This window comes from Neopsephotus bourkii, unplaced genomic scaffold (genome assembly GCF_033783945.1).
Source record: "Neopsephotus bourkii isolate Nb327-2 ecotype Australia unplaced genomic scaffold, CSIRO-AGI_Nbou_v1 NB_1132, whole genome shotgun sequence".
NCBI classification, from domain to species: domain Eukaryota; kingdom Metazoa; phylum Chordata; class Aves; order Psittaciformes; family Psittacidae; genus Neopsephotus; species Neopsephotus bourkii.
The window spans coordinates 4,151,858-4,174,013 of NW_026901618.1; the positions used below are offsets into that span (position 1 = coordinate 4,151,858).

At 36.9% G+C, this 22,156-nt stretch overlaps 1 protein-coding gene across 4 annotated transcripts in view; it reads left to right on the plus strand.

Moving 5' to 3' along the window:
* The window catches only part of ZNF385D (zinc finger protein 385D), a 422,518-nt gene extending 408,383 nt beyond the window's left edge, over window positions 1-14,135 (plus strand). For all 4 annotated transcript variants that reach the window (XM_061362716.1, XM_061362717.1, XM_061362719.1 and 1 more), the window contains 4 exons: window positions 2,857-3,090; window positions 4,976-5,154; window positions 6,543-6,644; window positions 10,802-14,135. In XM_061362716.1, the coding sequence (XP_061218700.1) occupies window positions 2,857-3,090; window positions 4,976-5,154; window positions 6,543-6,644; window positions 10,802-11,035 (749 nt within the window). In that variant the 3' untranslated portion in view covers window positions 11,036-14,135. The remainder of the gene's footprint in view (window positions 1-2,856; window positions 3,091-4,975; window positions 5,155-6,542; window positions 6,645-10,801) is intronic.
* Window positions 14,136-22,156: the final 8,021 nt, after the last annotated feature.

A 22,156-nucleotide genomic window follows, 5' to 3' on the forward strand; every position in this document is an offset into this window, starting at 1 on the left:
GATTTACGTATGATGTACATATCTAATTTCCTGCAAGATTAGAATGAGCACCAAAGCTGCCATCAGTCCTGAGAGAATGTTAATGTCTTTCCCTTTCCCTGGTGCCATCAACACTCTGCCTTCCTTTTCACCAGGAAGGTACATTAGCTGAACCTACTATTCTATGATAGAACCAAGATGGACAAACTGAAGTTCTAAGGCTGGTGTTATGTACTGCTGGGATTGGGATTTTGAGGAAAATAATTTCACTGTGGCAACTTTCAACTGAAAGAAAGCCAACACTAACTTTCAGATTCTTTGGGATGGGAAAGGAGTGACTAGTTAAATGTATAATTTTGTGGGCAGATCTTCAAATGCTTCTACAAAAACTTTAATGTTTCAAAACAGGTTGTGTGTTCTTGAAACATTATTGTTGGTCTGTAAAAAAATAATAAATAAGAACAGAATGTTCAGCAAGTAATACTATTCCTTCTGCACCAGTATTTGACATGGCCGGTACTTCCAGGATATAACCACCTCCAGACTCATTCTCAGGAAAAAAATGAGGTGTTAAGCAGGATCTTATTTTTGTTATATGCTTTAATGCCTGGCAGTATGTAGAATATTCACATGACAAACTCTGCTTTCTTGGTTTTATGAATAATAATTGTTAAAAAAACATTTAAAAATGAAATGGGAAAATATGTACAAACACTACAAAATATACAATGTATAGAAATTAATAGGTCTTGAAGGGTCAAATCCACACTGACTGAAAGGGAATCATACCTAGGTTGATTGCTCCTGCAGATATTTGGTCAGTCAGTTTCAAGTGCTCCAGTAGGCAGTATTTCCAGATCTCTGCAGGTAGGCTATTCTCAAGCTTTAATATTAGAACAGATTTCCTGATGTCTAATCTAAGGCTCTCTTGATGTAATCCAATAGTCTGTGTCCTATTAGGAAGGATCAGGGAAAAGAGTTTATTCTCTTATTTTTAGCTACCTTCTACAGATCTAAAAAATGTTTTAATTGTTTACCCTACATCTTCCATATTCACAGTCCATGTTTTCTAAACATCTAATCTGTTTTGGCTTCCTCTCCCTCTTGTTGGTTTTCATTTATATTGCTGCTGGATTAACAACAAAGCAGGTAATTTTTCATTTTTGACTTGGCAGTCCACGGACTGGACACAGGGCCTTTTAAGTGCTGATTAGAGGAGAAGAAAATACTCATATAACTTTCACTTTGGACTTCCAGTATGTGGGAGGACCTGTTTTGTAACATAATGATAGGAGAGATCTCTGTTCATCTTGTTACCTGCTCCTGAAAGCTTTTTCTTATAAACAAAGAAAACAACACAAAATCAAACAAACAAGTCCTCAAAAGGTAGTTTTGGGGATGTTGTTCTTCATCTTGTTTTAATAGATCAGATTAATCCTACTGAGTGTGGACTCCTGCAGTTGTCTTTGCTGAAAAGTATGTCATTTTCTAGACTGTTTCTCAGAATTCTTTTGAATCATGTCTCTGTGTTTGTGGTTGCTCCCAGTTTGCTATTGTCTGCTAAGGTGTTTGGTATGTTCTTCATTAATGAAGTTGTTGAACAATCTGAAACACATCTCTGCAGCATTAGCCAGTTGTGTCCCTCCTGCACCACAGCACATACTGAGATCTGTCAGCAAAAGAACTATTATTATTTTGCCTATTCTTATAAATTGCAGTGAATAAAGCACAGTACAAGTAGAGCACCACTAACACCAAGGGATGTATGAAAGAAAATTAGCTGTCTATGTTGGAACATACCCAGTTCCAGGGATATCTCAGTTAAGTAGCTATGATTTCTTACAGGAGAAACTGCTACTCAGTAGGACTTAATATGACAAAATACAACAGTGCAAAGCTAGAACAGTTCCTGTCATTATTCTCATTTTCCTGTCCCTTACTTTCTGTCTTCTCCAGTGGCTCATTGCTGTATTTTGCTGTCTTCTATCCTACTAAGCACTTAACTACCATATGAAACTGCCATATGCAAATTTCATCTATGCATTATTCAAACCACAATATCACTGTGTATTTTCTCTCTCTTGAATTTGAAAACTACAGAAAAAGCACAAGTTCTTAGATGGAAGCACTAGGTTTGCAAAGAGGTTTAGGTTTATAATATGCTGCCAGTTTTTCCAAACATACCGCTGATTGAAAAAAAATGAAATCTTATTAGTGTTTGTGTAAGTCTCAGAATAGAATTTTGCATATTTAATTACTGTTATTAGTATTTATTGTTATTATGTAATGGGTAACAATAATAGATGGATAAATGTATACTCTGTGTTATTCATTACATACAATTTTATATTAGTTTTAGCTAATATCAGGTGAAGCATCAATTTAACATTTTATTTTATCAGATATCAGGAACAGACAATTATTTTAATATTAGTTTTAGTACAGAATGGTAAAACCTTAGCTTGGCTACTCATAATCAGCATAAGTATGGCAGCTTATGCATCTGAAGTGCTGCATATAAATTTTAACCGACTATTGTAATGGTAAATTACACAACCTCCTCTAGTGGATTATCTTTCAGTTGCACAGTGCAGTTTTAATGACCTGTCTTTTCAATTTATGAATTCTGTATTTACTGGGTGTTAGCACAAGGCAAGAGACAGAATATGTCTCATTTCGATACATGGGAGTACTGTATTTTGTAACCACACAAAATACAAAGAATAAGGTCAGATTTAGTTCTTTACCATTAGTCAAACCATCACCAGCACAGTCTGACTCTCTGTACAGTTGCAGCATTAGGATGAAAACAAGCAAATGCCAAAGGTCAAAACCCCTTTTTTTGCGTTTTCTTCCATCTCCTCTCTTTGCCCACAGACGTTACCACAGGGACACCAGCAATATCAACAACAACAACCGTGGAAATCCGGAAGAGCAGTGTTATGACAACTGAGATCACCTCTAAAGTGGAGAAAGTCCCCACAACAGCCACTAGCAGCACCACATGCCCTTCCGTGGAGACTGAGGAAGAAAAAGCAAAAAGACTGCTGTACTGTTCACTATGCAAAGTCGCTGTCAACTCTGCCTCGCAGCTGGAGGCGCACAACAGTGGTGAGATGGAGCAGTGCTTGCTTTTCTCCATTTTTTCCTTCTGTCTCAAGAGCTGTGCAATTATCTTCCCCTGAATAGATTAGATCTCTTGCAGCAGGGGACAAAGAGGTGGCAGAAAACTGGCAATTACAAGGAATTCATTAACTATTAAAGAATAAAAATGACAGGCAAAGAGTCTTTCATAAAGGGGAAAGAAAGGGATTTTATTGCATGCAAGTTACCCATTTTCTTACATCTTAGCTTTTGCAGCTTCCAAACCTTATAGACCTAAATGACAGCTCATGCTTCATTACCTTTGGTGTTCAGAGTTTGCATAGTTTTGTTTGTGCCAGCTAGCAAACTGAGTATGAATGCTATTAGTTTTGTTTGAAATCTAACAAATTAAGGCTGAAAAAGGGAGCTTCAGTTGGAGTCCAATAATGAGAGTTAGAATTCTTAGCTCCATATTGTCTGTTAATAACCTGTTAAAACTATGTATATTTTCCCTTTGTTTTCATCAACTGATAGCAAGTACTGTATGAGAGTTTCTTAATTTCCAAACATTTTCATATTGTTAGAGCTAGTAGCTTCAATAATCGCCAGTAGTAGCAAGCCATGATTCACATTCACTATTTTAAGCATCTCATTGATTGGCTGTGTGGTAAGCAGAGTTAAAAGATCTTGGAATTCAATATGGTGGCAATGACCACCTATAACCATCCTACAGAAAATCTCCTGATTTTGAATGTCAGGGGTTACCTACCAGCAGGTTAAATAGATTTAAGAGACAGACAGAGAGCCTAAGGTTTGAAACATAGAGACATTGATCATATACCTGCAGCAAAATGATCGGTGGTTTCATGATGTAATAAAATAGGAATTAACTTTGGCATGTCTGAAGAATCCACTTAAATTAAAAAGGAAATGATAATTTGTTGGTATTCACGAGAAACAAAGCCTAGTCAGTTTTGAATGCTGTGTTTGGTGTATGCCAGGTCTTCAACTGGTGAAAATTCAGCTTTATAAAGCTATTTAACTTCACGTAAGGGTTAGACTCAACATTTTTCTGATCAAGATGAGAGTCAAAACATTATTCTTAATATTGAAACACAACTTTCCAAGTTTTTGTTGTCTATGCTGATAAGCTGTGTGTGTGCTCACACACATGCATGCTTGTTAAAAGTGCACATGTGAGTGCATATGGCAATTACCCATGGAACACTAATTCTGTACACAGAACAGTCTGCCTGTGTGGAAGTCAACAGTATAAGAGATTGTTCAGTCTGAATAAAGGTAACGCTACAGAACACTTGTTTTCTATCCAATTTTTATTTTAATAAAAAATGCAAGTGCAATTTTCTCACGTGTACGTTTCTCACACATTTCGGTTTCTGTCCAGGCCATTGAAGATCCATAGATTGCTGCCAAAAACCTCTGCCCCTTTTTGATTTGAAGGCTAATTAATTAATTACTGATTTAAGTGTAAGATACATGAGACATACTGTTTATCAATCCATTCAGGAGGACAACAAATGAAATCCAACTACATCTTTAACAGCTAAATTACTCCTTTTGCAGCTACAGTTCAGGTTTTATTAGCAGTAGGAGTTAATGAGAAAAGTCACACCCATTTAACTTCACATCAGGATACCTGATTGTGCCACTACTTACTGGTGTGGCTGCTTTGTTCTAGTGCATTACCTACAGTTATGTAGTTTAATAATGAAATATCAGATCTTAAATATTGTTACTTTGGTATGAATCAGATACAGACAAACACAGGCATATTCCAAGAACAGCATGTGGTAGCAAGCCGAGGATCATATGATTTTCTTTTAAAAAGAAAATAAAACAATGCAACCAAATTGCCAAAGTTGTTTCTGTTTCCCGTTTCTAATGTCTCCAGGGACTAAGCACAAAACTATGCTGGAAGCTCGGAATGGAAGTGGAACCATAAAAGCCTTTCCCCGGGCAGGCGTAAAAGGCAAAGGACCTGTGAATAAAGGAAACACAGGCCTTCAGAACAAAACATTTCACTGTGAAATATGTGATGTGCACGTAAACTCTGAGACACAACTGAAACAGGTACTCAGCTAGCTTGCAGAGTGTGAATCCTTGGCTGTTCTTTGTTTTCATGATAAAGTACCAACACAGTCAGCATGTGTCAGTCTAACAATTTGCATCCAAATGGAGCTTACAGATTTTGCCCTTTGTATTTGGTTGTCATGCTGTATATTTGGTTTGGATATGATTTTCCCTTACACAGAATATGTTTTCTCAAAAGCTTTTTGATTACTTGATGATCTCAAAAGGTCTTTTCCAACCTAGTTGGTTTTATGGTTCTATAATTCTACATATATTTCTGTAAAGAGTTATAGAAGCTGTAAGCTGCAACATGTTACAACTGTCTTTAGACTACTGTAATTGTCATGAGCTAATAAACCCTGCCATTTAGTGTACTGCATGATATTGGACTTGACAAAGATGTGGAGGTGGGTGCAGGCAGCACTTTCACAGAACACTGCATAACCTGCTTAGAAATGCAGGCTGGAGAGGATTTGTACTATTTTTTTATCAGTGTTACTCTAACTGAGAAGCATGACCTCTAAATTGCAATTACACTAAATTATGTTCAGTCATTCTTCAGATGAACAAAGCCTTTGTTCTGAAAAACAGTTTAATTCCATATGCCTTTTGGAATTAAACTTGGGGAACTTTACAAGAATGAAGATAAATTCACTAACGGACAACAGCAATACTTGTCTTCTGCTTTCAGGAAGAAAAAAAAAAAAAGCAAGCCCAGTTCTTTTGTCTTTTTTTTGTGAGAACTGTTGAGAATGGAAATCAAAGAATATAGTACTGAAAAAGGTCCTTTACATCTAATACTGCAATAAAGTCTATGTAGCAGGATTTTTGTAAAATCTCATAGTTTTCATGAAGAAGATAGTGCATTTTGTGGGGTTTTTTTCACTGTCACTTAGTTTGGTATGTAACCATCTTTCAGCTGAAATCTTAGAAAGATCTTCAGATTCCTTAAGGATTTAAACAATTTTGAGACCTTCCCCCCTGACCCGCTTCCAATAGAGGATACTCTACTATCTAATATTCTTCCAAAATTTCTGTCAGCAGTGGATTGAATTTGATGGGTGCTTTATAAATGGGGAGGAATTTTTCAAAGGCTTCTGTCTTTTTGACCTGATTCAGGTCCTGTTGAAGTTAGCAAAGGTGATAAAATAATTGACTACAGGGGAAGCAGAGCTGAACTTAGCACTGTTAAAAATCAGAATTCCAGTATGTGATACACAAAGGATCATTCAAATTGGAATAGACCCTGTTTCCATTTGTTATTGAATTAGTCAAAGTAATGCTGCTGCAGTAGCCTTCAGTGTTGAAACACCCTTATGAAAAGCAAAATCTGAAATGATCTATTAAACAACTATCACTCTTTCCCCCTCCCAAATGTATTTTAACAGCACATAAGCAGTAGAAGGCACAAAGACAGAGCTGCTGGGAAGCCACCTAAACCTAAATACAGCCCTTACAACAAACTCCAGAAGGGAACACATCCTCTAGGGGTAAGTCAAAAACTTTTATGGTTATTTGGGTTGGGGGACTATTTTATTTTATTTTATTTTTCTTTTATTTTCACCAGGGTGAGTAGGGGTTTTAGAAAATGTAGGTGGAAACATGATTAAAATGAGAGGAATAGTGTCAGCAATGGGAGTATACAAGTGTATGAGCCCATGGAAGCCCACAAGGGACTTTTTATATACTCTAATGGATGTTGACTACAACCTGTGGGTCCTCAGTTTTGTAGCTAGAACTGAGTAACCCCAGGAAAGAAGCTTGTTTCAAAGGTAATTAAAGAGCAAGAGATGAAAGAAACACCCAGATATCAAACAGGATTTTTCCAGTTTTCACAAAGGACAATAGTGATGAAATGGCTAAATAATACTCTATAAAACATGAAACCTTTCTTCTATTTAGAAAAATTATTCAGATAACAATTAAAATAATTGAAAAAATCCATCTCTCATTTCATTCCACTCAGTTTCAGGATAGTTTTGGTGACATTTTTGACTGCCAGGATAAACTATCTGTAACACAGTTTTTACTAGTTTCAATAGCTGAGAAAAATGGTTACTTTTTAATAAAAAACCCTCTAGGATTCTGCCATCAGTTAAGAAACAGTTTATATTGTGAGTGGGTTAGTGAAACATCTGACATGTATCTCCATCAGATAAAACTGCATGATTGTTTTGTGTGCTCTGGTGTTTCATAAGGGTTTATAGATGGTTTTGACAGAGGGAGGATGTTGAATCCTTGGCCTCATGGAGATTAGCTCTTTATGCTGTGACCATCTTCTTTAATGCTGTTAGAATATGGAGCTTTGTTTCTGTGAAAACCCAGTTCTCTTTAAGTTAAAGCTCTTTTCTTGACAACAGAAGTCTTTGTTGGGACCACCCTCATGAGTATATATCCATGCATGATTCGGTTGGGTAGGAGCTTTCCTAAATGTTGTAGTGTAACACAGTACCTCATTCTGGTAGATCCACTGGTAGAGATATAGGCTCATAGGATTTTCCAGTAATCCACCAGGAAGACCAAGGTCTCCAGTACATATAATCTATGCTGAAAGGACTAGAAAATATGTATGAGGTAAGTAGGAGAATAAATCACTAAAGCCTCTCTGACAGGGTTATTATTCCTTTAGGAAATCCATTGTTTCCTAGGGGATGAAAATAACTATTACATTACTGTTGCTGTTGTGCAAAGTTCTCTATTTACAAATTTTTGTAATGGTGGTTTCTGAGAACTCCAGCCAGGATCATTTAGTTGCTGCATAGACAAATAAAGGCAATGTATCCTTTTCTTGCTTCCTCACTCCCAACTGCTCACAATGTACAAGTCAGGCTAGAGGTGAGCAAAGAGATGGAGGGGACTTAAGAAGGAGAGAATGAGTCAGTAATAAATGACCAGATCTGTGTAGTAGAATGGAGACCACACTTAGAAAAGATGACAGCAGTTATCTATTTAGTCTTTTTGGTTTTGAATAGAAAAAATACCAAAATTGCTGTCATTTGAAATGCAGAACGGCACACCAACAAGCCAAAAATGTGCTAATTTAACTTTGAATGTAAATGGGTTTTATGAGCTCTAGATTTTTCTTTGCTCCCCATTAATTTTTCAAGTTATTTACTGTCCCTGAGTTTGCTTCATTGAAAATGAAACAGATAGTGGCTACTTTAATTTTGCTTTTGACTTTCCTGTTAACTAATACTTGCAGGATATTGTATATGCTAAAATTACTAGTTTTGCAGCTATGGTGAAATCAGAGCCGTGTTGATAAATTAACTACAGAGCTATCTAACTTAATTAGAAGGTTTTGATTCCTTCAAGAATGGGAAAATAGTCCTAGCCTTTTAATATAAACATAAGTCACATAAAATCTTTGTTCTTCATGACAAAAAAAGATGTGTGAACATCACCAAATTTTCTTCCACAGAAGTTAGGAAAAGGATATACTAGATTTTCATAGCTGTTCTAGACCAAAACCTTTCCATTGCCACGTTTTCAGTATCATCTGTACTGCTTTGCCTGGCCTGGTTTTGTGTGCTTCAGAGGAAACTTTATGAATTCCCATAGAATTTAAGAAATTTCCAAGAGTGTAAGAAATCTTGTAATACTGGGACTTACGTGATATTTCTTCAAGACACAAATGTCCAGCATGTATAGAACACTACAGTAGAGAGAAAAAGTTTATCAGACATTTGATGGTCCAAACTTTCTGCAACAAAATAACTCTTAGGAAAAGCATCCTTCACTGGAAATTCTAGACCTCAGTCGGAGTCCTGTTGTTTTGGGGTGGGTTTTTCTGTACTTTGTACACAGGATTTTTAGTGGTTTTTTCTGTGTGTTCTAAACAGTATTTACTAAAAATTGTAAGGAAGGAGGAAAAAGTCACATGCTCAGCAGGGAAGAATACAGCTTGGATCAGTGGGTGTCACACCGATCAAGGAAAAGATCAGATCATTGCTTTTCATATGCACCATGAGGAATTTTGTATCTAACATGCATTATATCCTCCTTTAAGAGAAAAACAGAATCTGGTCCCCTATGAGTATGTCTCTCAGAGCTTTAAAAAGACCTTGAGGACAGCAGAGTTGCCAGTGGGTATTAGGAAAAGTGAAAATCCTGAATCCATCTGGCTGGTAAAGAACCACAGGCTTTTTAGAATATGGCAATAGTGTAATGATGAAACTGGCTGGTGGTTTATGTCGGAGTATTCCTGGCCTTACTTTCTGATACTGGCGAGTTGAAAATATCAGATTGACAGAGTTCAAGCTAATTATTTGAAAGTCTCTTTCCATTCAAGGACGAGAAATTGTTTCCCTGTGAGTGAGAAGTGTCCATACTTACAGTGATATGTACTGTGGTATGGTATATATATATTCATATTCTCTATATGCAATACCACATATTCAGGTTTATGTTCTTTGCAAACCTCAGGTTTGGCCTCAGGTCATGCCAGGACACAGACCCACTAAAAGTCTATCACAGCCAATGGGAACATTTCCTTGCCAGTGGATGAGGTTTCTATTCCTATCTCAGAATTATAAAACCAGAACAACAAAGGTATTCAGGCTCCTGGCATCTCATTAGAAACTTGAAGTCCCACTGAAATCTGCAGAAATCTATATAGACTACTCTGATGTTCATTTGTATGCATACCAAATGTAAATTCTCTTAAATAATAATGGACCTCTGTGAATATATTCAATCAGTCTGGGAAAAGCATCAGGAGTTGTTGGGTTTTCTTCTGTCTTTTTGGGAACTAAATGAGTTGTATTTGGTAATTGCACAAGACTTATGATTTACATGTTTTTAAAGGAGAAGCCTCAGTGACAGTAATAAAAATACCATGTTTTGGCATGTGATGTAGGGAAAATTCTTTTCATGACAACATGTAAAATATCTGCCACTTTTTCCCAGTCCTTGTAAGAGTGAACAGTATCTTAGTAAAAAATTTTGAAGAGGCAGCTAGATTACATAGGGCAGGACCCATAGAATTCACCACCTATTTGAACCTGTGAAACATAGATTTTCATAACTGTTGCAAAGCAAACTTTGTTTTTTTTATTTGCTTGTTCTCGGAAACAGGACCTAATAAATAGGAGCTAGCTGGAGATCTTAAGTAGAACTTGCATCCTAATGGTAAAAACAAAAGTCAGCCCAGGGAATAGGATACGTTTTCATTCTGCTCTGTTCTCTATCGTAAAGCTGTCCAGATGGGGGTCTTTTAATTGATGGGTAATTCTTCTTTATTTAATTCTTGTATGGTACGTGCAGCATTACTTTGGTGCAGATTGCCCAGCCCCTATTTTATTTAGCAGGAGGTGTCCCCGCTCATGGCAGGGGGGTTGGAACTAGATGGTCTTAAGGTCCTTTCCAACCCTAACTATTCTATGATTCTATTTAGGTTTTCTTTGTTTCCTAATCTCATGTTAAATTGCAAGCCTCAGCAATAAGGTGTGAACATTGAAACTGTCTGTCCCCAACCAAATCCTGCTCACCCTTGTCCAATCTGTAAGATCGTATCTTCTGTCACAAGCCACTATGAGGCCTCTCTTGCCTGATTTTGCACTTACCATCTTAAGTCAAGCTCCCTGTGGTGTTCCTAATATGAACAAATTATGTCTCTCTGTTTGTTTGTTTTCTCTGTTCCCCACAGGTAAAATTAGTATTTTCAAAGGAACCTTCAAAGCCAATGGCTCCACGGATCCTACCAAACCCGCTAGCAGCTGCAGCAGCAGCTGCTGCTGTGGCTGTGAATTCCCCCTTCAGTCTTCGCACAGCCCCAGCAGCCACCCTTTTCCAGACTTCAGCACTTCCTCCAGCACTCCTACGACCAGCTCCGGGGCCTATACGGACCACTCATACTCCTGTGCTGTTTGCTCCTTACTGAACTCCAAACAGGAATTAATTGTACTGCAATAATTTTTTCAAAACAAACAAACAAACAAAACAAAAAGAAAATCAAGAACATTGAACTATGCAGTGTTTATTTATAGTTTAAAGTATATATGAAGAGCCAGGACTTTTGATAGAGAACTGAACAAATTCTAAAAAGGGGAATGGGCAGTATTTTCTCCAGATGAGAACATTCCTCTTGAGTATTGATCGTTTTAGAACTGATCTCCAGCATTGACTTGTAGTGACATATAAAACTTATGAAGCCTTTGACTGTGCTTTTTGGCACATATTTCCCTGCAATGTCTTTCCTGCTTTATGAAACAACTTACAAATTTGTCTAAAGGGCATTAACTGGTTCCAATGTACATAAAATACTTTATTCTGTAGATTAAAGAAGAAGGAAAAAAAAAAAAAGAAACACTGTGAATAGTAGTACCCTTACCAATCCTCCTGCCAAATCAGCAGTTAATAGGTATTTATCTGAACAAAATTAGATATAATAGATGTCTTGTAAAACAGTAGTATTGTGTCTCTATCTATGCCACTAGGTTTCTAACTGAGTTGCAAAAGACAAAATGAAAAAATTATGTCACTTTGGTAAGTAGTCAAAAATGATGACAATAATGTGGAGCTGTACCTGGTGAGCAGAAATCACTTTCCTCACCCAGAGGAGAATGGGCATGAAGATAATCTATGATTAGGGCAAAGTAAATGGTAAAGAAGATTTAGTGAGAGAAAAAAAAAATATCCAGATGCTGTACACAGAATAGGTCAAAATTCTATTTAACTGAGAATGTATGTGTACAGTGTGTACTGTGTGTGTATATTCAAACGTTTAATACCTACAGGATGGATCAATGTTGAAGGCATGCCAGTGGACAGCTAAAACTACACTCTTGTCCTGAAACAGGCCTGATACCTTAGTGTTGAGCAGACAGAAGACACAAATGGGTTGCGCAAAGTCATAACTAGCAAATGAAAAGCAGGAAAGAAATCCTGGCCTTATTTAAGTCAGTATAAAGTTCCTTCTGACTGCAGTGTGGCCAGAATTTCTTTCCAAGAATGGCACATATTCCTTTTATATCACACCAGTGGGAGTGTCTATAGATCCAGGTAACATTTTTTGCAACAGGCTTAGTCATAGAAGCAGTTTTATTCTCTTGTTTTATTTCCTACTGATGTGATATAAAATGTCTTAATATACCTATAAAATGTAAACAGCAACATGTGAGATACATATTACAAGATAACTGCACATTGTGGGTTTGGAACAAATACAACCTTTAGGATCTGAAGGGACCCTTGAATTATGTAGCTGACCTTTATATAAGGACAGTTTAAAGCCTTATACATTTATTGTGAGGCTTAAAGGGGTTGACTGTGTCCCTTTAAATTGAGATTTATCAGGGGTATATATAGATATATTGTATATATGTTAGAGTAAGAAAAATAACTTATAAACAGAAAATCTACTATATAAAATAATTATATAACCATTGAGTTTCACATGTGGGTCATTAAGTGGTAAGTAACAAACAGCAGAGAAAAAATAGACTTCTTGAATCTGATTCTTGCTGCCTGCTTTTTCCCATAGGGAGCTGAAAAGTATCTATTAATATTATGGAGTGCGCTGCTGAGTGGCTGCAACTGCGCTGCAACCACTCTGATGTGTAGCTATGTGAAATACCTACCATACAGTTAGGAAGAATAAAATTTAAAAACATAATTTAAGTTTAGATGTGGAAATTATTTGAAAGATTTTATTAAAAGGTAGTAATGCAAAATATTGACCATGTGGTTGCTATAAGATGCTGCCTGTGGTTAATGTGGACAGTTGGGAGATACAGAGGATGGGAATATACAGCACTTTTGACTTGCAGTTCATCAGTGAGCCTTCCATATACATTGATATTTGCCATTTTTTAAACCTCTCTGCATTTAGATTTTATAAAAAAATATATAAAAAGAGAGAAAGAAGAGGTTCCATGGATGTCTGTGTCCAAAGAATTCCAAAGAGATGCATTTATTTATCTACAAGTGTTAAAATAAGTTCTATATTATGTATTTGTATTTCATCCAGTTCATTTGCAAACATTTGTGCCTTGAAACGAAATGGGCTTTTGTTTATATCTAATTCACTCCTATGTAGCCATGAAGAAGATGTGATGGTGATTTCAGGGCTAATTACTACCTGGATTGCTTTGGCCAAATTTCCAAAACAAGAACAGTATGAGTAAGTTCCTGAAGCCAAGTTTAGGCACCTACATAACTAGGGGCTGACATTTAAAAGGGCTCCCTAACTCTACAGCTCCCAGTAAAGAGGCAGTAAACAAACCAGCCTTCAAAACCTGCACCTAGCACGCAATTAAGAAAATGCCTCATTTTATTTGGGTACATAAATGTAATGTAGTAATGTTCAACTCCTCTTTGCAAAATCTTGGCCTTGATCTTTTAAGCCTGCTTTCAATCTTCCATCTTTTTGCAGAAGTTGTAGTGCCATTGCCAGCTGTGTTCATATCCCTCCTTGAATAGAGCACCACTTTTCAAGCTGTGCTCCATGAGCCACCATTTATCTACAGGCCTTTTGTAATAGCCTGTGTAAGTAAGAGCTCGCTAAACAGAGGAGGACCAGCATTTTGGGAAGGCAGAATATCTGGGCAGGTGATCTTTTCCCCATGAAAAAATACACAGATGGGAAAAGGGGAGACCCTCAAATATCCTGTAGGCTCTTATGCGTGGCCTTCTGGTGCATGGACACCTGCTGTACATCCTGCCATGTTGTTAAAATGCCATCAAAATCAACAGGCTGATCCTTGCCAAAATGTGGCCTGTGGCATGTATGGAGGCACAGTACCAAGGTCAGAGTCAATACAAGTTCTGCTAGAAATAAAGAGCATCATTCCAACTACTTAAGTCAGCTAATTTGCAATGACACGTTCCATTTACTTGGACCTCTTTTGTCACAGTGCTCTATGGAACAAGTTTTTGTTCACACAAGTCTCTTAAATTTCAGCTGTAAACAACAGAGTCAATTCTTTTTATGTCTCTTACTCGCTACCTAATAAAGGATAAAGCCTAAATGTTAGAATGCATAGTGGATTTTCTGTGCCTTGCTGTTTCACCCTGCTCTTGGTCAGTAACAAGTCAACATACCTGGGATGTCAGCACAACTGTATTAATTATGTATATATATATGTCAAGGAAAATATTGGTACAGCAATCTGATTGGGCAAGGGGAGCTTCCCATAAAGGATACGTCCACAGCATACAAAGGAGCTGACAAAAGAGCTATCAAACAGAAGACACTTTACATTTACTTGTCAATGCATCCTATATAGAGAGCACTATAAAAATATGTCATCATATTGCATACTACAGTAATACTCCAGGGCCAGAAGGAAGCCTAAAGCACAAGGAAACAGATCATTTCATTGAAGACACAGTCACTCACTGGAATAACAGTGTGAAATCAGCCTGCAGGGAAATGGCTGGGTATGAACTGAAAAAAACAAATAGGTTCAGGGATGTTTTATTCAATTCTATACAAAGTGTTAAAGAATGACTATGCTGTTCTGACCCAAAGAGACGGTATTTTTGTGGGAGGGATATATATATATATATATAATATTTTTTGCTATCTGCATTTTTCCAACTATCTCTGGCTTCAAACCTTTGCTCTAAAGGATCATCATTGCTCTGAACCATGAAATTAGTTACATTCTTGAAAGCTGCTGTAAAAGCTGATGTGAGAGGTCAGTAAGCAAATGGTCTAAATATGGTGATCTAAAATAAATAATAAAAATGAACTGGCCATGTCAAGGAATATTGTATTTGAAAAGTATACATCTTTATTTTAAGATAAAATTATACAAAATTAAGAATAGCTAAATAAAGTTAATATAACTAGAAGAATTACATCTGTCATTTTAATACTGGAATATTCCAATTGGCTTTGTATTTTAAAAGATGAAAAGACTTTTTAGATGCTGAATCAATACAAGGATGCCACGAGTAAATTTAATGTCTCACAGTCATTATCTTCCAGTTACACCAGGAATACCATAACTGCGTGGACCTGCCCTTAGTCACTTATATAGAGTATTGGCCTGATATTCCCTGAAAGCTGAAATAATGCTGCTTAAGAGCCCTTGCTTCTGCCTTCTGCTCCCAGTAAAGACATAGTTTTTAGGGTCTTCTCAAAGCATCTTGGGAAATTTTACTTTAAAACCTCTCTCTTTTTGCAAAAATAAATGTCATTTTGTGGACATAAGACCAACACTGAACAGGTTTCTTCACAATTACAACGTTCTTGTGGCTAAACACGAAGCAAAAATAGCCAGATTATTTTGCTGCACAAATCGCTCTGGAAACAGGTGAAGTCAGAAGCCTAAACTACTTTATAAGGTGTATGTTCTTTTTATTAACATAGGTGTCAGAATCTCCATTTTTAAAATTGACTTCAGCATAGCTCAAGCTTCAGGGCTCTGAGCACCTTAAGCTCACAAGAAAATTACTTTGAGCTTCTTATTTACGTAGATGCATGTGAAAATGTGAGGCTGTGCTATGTAAAACATTACGGATTCTTTTTTACATCACATCTTCCCCTGTTCTCATTGTTTATCTGTGAGTGCCATTATTTCAGTGCTTGTGAATCATACAGAAGCTTCTGTGCTGAGATTCAGTACGTGACTGAAAAAAATAGTAACAATGATAAATCTTACCTTAAAGTAGTTGAAATCTCAAACACACAATTAAGGGTTTAGCCAAGAACAAGAGTTTTATGGCCTCTCACACCTACAGGTTTATTAAAATTCAAGACCATTTAGGACTAAACCTATCTGAAGGAGGGTTATTACAGAGCCTGACCTGAAATGTCAGGAGCTGAAAGAGGCTGCACTCCAGACCGAAATTAAGAATACTCTGAAACCATAATGGTTTTAAACCCAGGACTCCTGAAAGCAGTTGCAAAGATCTTTGACTTCAGTAGAAGCAATTTTTTTCCCTGAGTGCCTGAGGCCTTGTGCAGTCATGCTGTGTTCTGCAATTAGATGTCATTCAACTCTGATTCTGTATTGATGTATTGATATGTTGATAAATAAAGAAACTTGGCTCAGCCTAAAATGTGATTAGTGGCTGCCAAGTTCTTGTGATCAGCTTCATGCTGGCATGATGCTTGGATGGTGAAGTAAGAAGAGTCAAAAGAGTCAATGTAAAGAAACTAATCTGATGCTTTTTCCTCATGCAATGTTCTTGTATGGAATTTGTGAGTCATTAACAAGCTGGGACATTCAGGAGTTCCTGGATTTTTATCCAGGAACTTCAAGGTCCCTATTTCTTAATAGGGACCTTGAAGGTCATGAGATCTTAACATTAAAAATAATTTTGATGAGAAAGATGAGAAAAAAAGTAAGACTTTCTTTGGCTTAGGTACTTTGTAGCAATGGTCTTCACACTTGTCACTGTCAGCACACTGACATTCATGCTGTTCACAGCAGGAACTGATTATTTTACACCCATAATTAGAAGCAAGTATAGTTATTAATATTCATTGCACAGGTATTGGAAACTCAGTTGCAGGACACAAGAATTTTGCTTGGAAATCCATGCATTCATATCTGTTCATACCAGCCAAGATACCACAGCATCTCAACACCTGAGTCTCCACAAAGGATATACATATTTTTTATTTGTTATCATTATTATTTGATTTGTCTCCTATGTTTCTTTATTCATAGTTTCATCTCTCATATGAGTGAACAGAACCCATAAGTTTTAAGTATGCACTTAAGAAGCTGGTATTCATCAAGAGTCAATAAACTGGATAAAAAAAAAAAATAAAGCAACAGCACCATAGTAATAGAAATATATTATGAATAGAGAGCATGTGTATACTACAGTGCTCTTTATCTAATCTAGTCAGAGTTTTATGACACACACAGTTCTTTATTCTTTTATAGTTGCTGAAATGTTATTTTGGGATTCTTCAAAGGTTTAATTAAATCTAAATGTTATTTCTTATGTTCAGAAGCAATAGCTATGTATTTCTGAGAGCAGAGGCAATAGAAAAAAGGGTAAAAATCATAAACCATTTTCTCACCACAAGTGCCTGCAGGATTTGGTAACAATTTCAACCCTCTCTATTTGCAGCTGATGGCTGGTGTTTGCCATAGGGACAGTTCTCATTGACATGTATCAGGTGAAAACTGTCCACTCAAAACACAGTCTGACAAGTGCAGATATTCTTTTGGGAAACAACAAAGTGGGAGATGATAGCATATGGGCAAAGCTATGCCTTCGTAACAACCTGTTATAACTTTCTCAAAACTGCCTAGTGGCTCCATGGGAAGAGGCACCTACCCCACAGGTTCCTAATGTGACCATTCTGTCATATTTATAACATAGAGGATATCCACTTGAAGAAAATCTCCAAGTGCTTCAGCTTGGGGGATGATGCCCCCCCCCAGGTGTAGTCTTTCTTTCAGATACATTTTCACTGTAGTCTTGTCCGTGGCATATTGCCAGTCAAAATGCCACCTCAGTCTGTTTTGTTCATCAGAATAAAACCATGAAGGTATTTTTTGTACACAGAAGGAGCACCAAAGAACAAAAAATAAAAACGTGATGAGCCTCGAGTTAGGTCACATTTTTCTGTACATCCTGCAGTTGCCCAACCCCTACCAAGTTGCTGAAACGTGGGTGCCAATCAAACAGAAAAAAAGCCTGTTTCTGTCTTCTACTGATTTTAGTTTTAGAAAGGAGATGGAAACAGCTGTAGCTTTTTATCTAATGATTTACACACTAAAACCATGATGCAGTCGATCAGAAAAATGCCTACACATACATTTCCTCTCTATATATACACAGCTCCTACTTCCCTCTCATCTCCCTTCTGAATTGGAGGTTTTGTGACTCCTCCAGCAGGATGGGACACTGCAAAGAGCATTTAAAAGGAAACAAACCCCAAAACAAAACACACTCACTTATAGGGTGTATAATATGGGTATATAATATAGTAGCCTTTTATTCCTTCAGTGGTATAACCCAACCAAGAATGTGTTTGAAGTCCTGCACTGAGCACCTCATTACAGTATTGGCTGCTTTAAATAGTGAACACTGAAACTAACCTTGTTGGCTTTGCTACAGTTAAGCCTTCTCACTGTCTGTATAAGATTCTCTGTACTCCTCTGGGGTATTTTACATAGCAAGTGAATCCTTGGAAGAAAAACTAAAGCTATTTTCGTCTCCTTTTCAAAGCTATGAAAAGCAGTAGGGAAAAAAAAATAAATGTTTTATTGATATCTACATTCCAGCTAATTGTCAGGAGCTTTGCAGCTGCATGCATTAAATACTTCAGAAGCATTTCAGTTCTGCTCCATGAAACAGGATGCAATGGATTACTATTCCATGCAAAAGGTCCTTAATCCAGAGTAGTATGCAAATCATCTGCTCTATGCCACCAACTCACTAAACACCTTAAACTTCAGTAGCAAAGCCTCAAAACCTGCAAGGACCCACTGAAAGCACTGGAGATGAAGAGCACGTGTTATATGATATGGTGTCAAAGAACTACCAGGAGGACATCCAGGTAAGTCAAAAGCTGCATTATATTAAGGCAAGAGAGTGACAATTCTGGCAATTAAATGTAGGGAAGTTCCTTCTGAACTCAAATGTGAGAACAAATTTAACTCCCAACAAGTGCACTGCAACAACTGGGAACTGAAGGAGTTTGGTGGTATCCTGGAACCCTATATTTCCAGCTGTGGAAAATCTCCGTCATTGCAGTAAAAGACCTCAAACCAGAGACCAAGTTATTCCTAGGCCTTTTAGATAACCAGCATAAGCCCTTCATTTACTAATACAATGCACATTTAAATTAGTGGGTACTAAGAATACTGAAGGCTTCACAAAAACTAGCCCTGATTCATTCACACTTCAAAAACACTGTAAATTTAGGTGACATTTTTATATGTCCAGAAAATAAAATTTAGCAGTTTGTAATGGTAGTTTTGACTGATAAATAGTCAATATAATTTCTCTAATTAAAAAAAAAAAGTGGTGAGAGGCAACTGGGGTAATTATACCTTGCTATTTAAAACACCTGATAGTTGCCTGAGGGTTTTTTAAAGGGTCACAGTTATCACATAACTATGTGGGGAAGGGAATGTGTTAGAAAATAATTGTGGTTTCTTAGAGGTAAGTTAAATGAGACAAAGTTATCAGTATTTTGGTATTTTTTAATACTTAGGTTAGAGTAATTGCTCTAGATTAGGTTGTGCTTTTACGATAGTGACCCATAAAAGTTATTAAGTTGGTACAATGAGTATTCAGACAGCTACTTTGAGAGAAGCTAACTGAAGTGAAGGCTGCAAGGATTATAGCATTAGGAGTATTATTAGGGTCAGGAGATAAGGTAGAAAGCTGTTACTCAGGAGCCATTGTAGGTTGTATCTGGTTTTACTGGTGATTTACACACAGAAAAAAAACATGTGCCCTTAAAGTTCTTTGATAACACACATTGAGAGCTATCATCAACATAGAGAGGAGCATGATATTTTCCAGAAAAAATAAAGTAACCTTGAGAACTAATATAATAGAAAGGAGCTCTAACTCAATAGGAAAGAGAGGGACAATCATGTATTTAGAATCTAAATAACAAGTAGCTCCAAGAACTCAGCAGCTGGAAATAGCTGAAAAGGAACATAACTCAGAGGTATTACCATTGGTGACAATGAGTTACAAATTTGATACAGCTGTTAACAAAAGAAAAAAGAGGCAAAAATTATATTCTATATTATTCCATCGCAAAATAAAAGAAAATATATTTTTTTAACTTCAGTAAGTCATGATGAAGAGCAACTAAGTCTTTTTAGGTTGAGGGAAACATACAGGAGAAAACAATATAATTGCATTTATATGCTTAGAATAAGGAGTTGAAGGATGAGGGAGAGAGGGATCCAACAGCTCCTTACAAATCCTGGGATGGTAACCATAAGGAAGACAGCATGTTCCAGTGTGTAAGCACATGGATAGTTTGCTATAAACTTACCTGTGAAAACTAGCTGGAAATTGGAAGATATTTCAAATGTTAAAACACAGAAAAGGTGTCAAAAAGGCTCTAAGCAGGCACAAATCCTCAGGTGAGCTCTGTTCTCATGAAGAATGAGGTTCCGTGCTGTGGTAGTAGCTAACAAAGCATTTGGAGCCAGTGATAGAATCATAGAATACTTAGGGTTGGAAAGAACCTGAAGATCATCCACACTCAGCAGATCTGTGCTGTTTTCTTTCTGTACATACTTAGTGTGTTGCTCCAAAAGATGCCAATGACTTTACTTCATGACTTGGTGAGTCAGGGAGACAAATATAAGAATTATGGAGGTTGGCATTTCATAGGAGAAAGACTTCAGAATCTTGCCCAGGGTCTATTTCACCTACCTGTTCACATGACAATAGCCAGTTAGAAAATTAGATGTTCCAAATCTGAGCATAGGTAAATACATTTGGCAGTGGCCTTTTGGACACTGCTTGTCAGCTGCAACAGTCTGTCACATTATTGCTAAAATAGGTTTCAGTATAGTTCTCCTAGACAATCTCATGTCAAAAATACATCTATCATGATCAGTTGCTAAGCATAGTTCATGCTTTTAAAAATGCTGACAGATCAGGGAAAATATTTAACAGTACTGAAAGCAAAAAATATGTCTAGTTCACTGAAATAATGAAAATATGCAGAATTAAGCAAGGCTGTACTTTAGAAGAGCTAGACCTTTTCAATGTTGCTTGTCTTTTACCTTGGGCAAGGACTGACTTTGGACTTTGTGGCGGAGCATCCCAAAGGGAGAAAGAGGCCTGCAACAGAGTCCTTGCAGCAAAAAAAGAGGCTGAAGTCAAAGTGCAAGGCTTCTTGGTTCCTCTCTCATTTCAGATCCCTCACAGAGGCTGCTGAATCCTGTGAGTTGTGTTCTTCAGTGTATGAGCGCCAGTAATGATGTGTGGTTGTGCGTTTGCTAGGGAGCTATTCAGTTAAACTGGAGCTCCTAAAGTTCAGCAATAAAATACTGGCCTTATTGCAGTTCCTGGATGGGTTATGGGATGTCTGAATCTTAGCACTTTGCATTCAGTTCAGGCTTTAGGTAATAATTAGGTAAATAATTTGCCACTTGACATCTGCCTGTCTTTTATTTTAAAAATGTTCCTCCTTCCAAAAGTCACAGAATTACTCCATTCAGGAGGGGCTGAATATAAACTTCATGCTTTGGCACACTGCAGCTACGTTTCTACTCTCCATTCTAATGCTTATTTCGCTATCAGGCAAAATGGGGGAGAAAATCAAAACATACCAACCAACCAACCTCCTGCCAAAAGGACCCTGAGAACTTATGAGTTAAAAGTCAGTGATATACTCAGTATGTTATTAGTTGTTTTGGAATATTCTTTCATGTAAAGTGTTTTCCAAAATATTTTAGAGAATTAAAAGCTTTTTGTGACTACAACAGAAAAGCATGATCCAAAACGTTTTGGCTGAAAAGGGAAGCCTTCTGTTTTCCTTATAACTGAGGCCAAAACAATTTTAATTTCTGGCTTCTTAAGTAAAGTTAAATACAGTTTAGTCTGAGTTTCTCATCAAACAAATATTGCAACACTTGTAGATTTGCAGTTTAGTCCATTGTTGTATCTTTAAGCATCCTTAGTATGAGAGCAGTTAAGTTCAAAGTCCTCATAGATTATGCCATCTGTTAATGGAAATCTGTATTTCAGAGCTATGCAGAGTGTGGTTGAAAATTTCATCATTTTATTATAACTTGACCACTGTTTATTTTTTTCACGGAATTGGTGCTTAGATGGTCTCTGTGATTGTAAAATAGAATTTAATTTTATGACGAAATAAAGGTCTTAAAAGTCATTTTCATTACACCCTGCCATATGCTGAGAAGCTTTTGCTTTCAGGAGAGAATAAAGAGACTGATTGTCTGAGATACAGTAGTTAAGTTCATTTGTTTGTTCCACTTCTTTCTGGAGAGCAGAACTTCTGTTAGGACCTAGGTAAAGTTTCAATGTGTTAAATCTGTTCTCTTACCCCTGGTTTATCAGTAGATGAGTTGATTCCTTCATCACC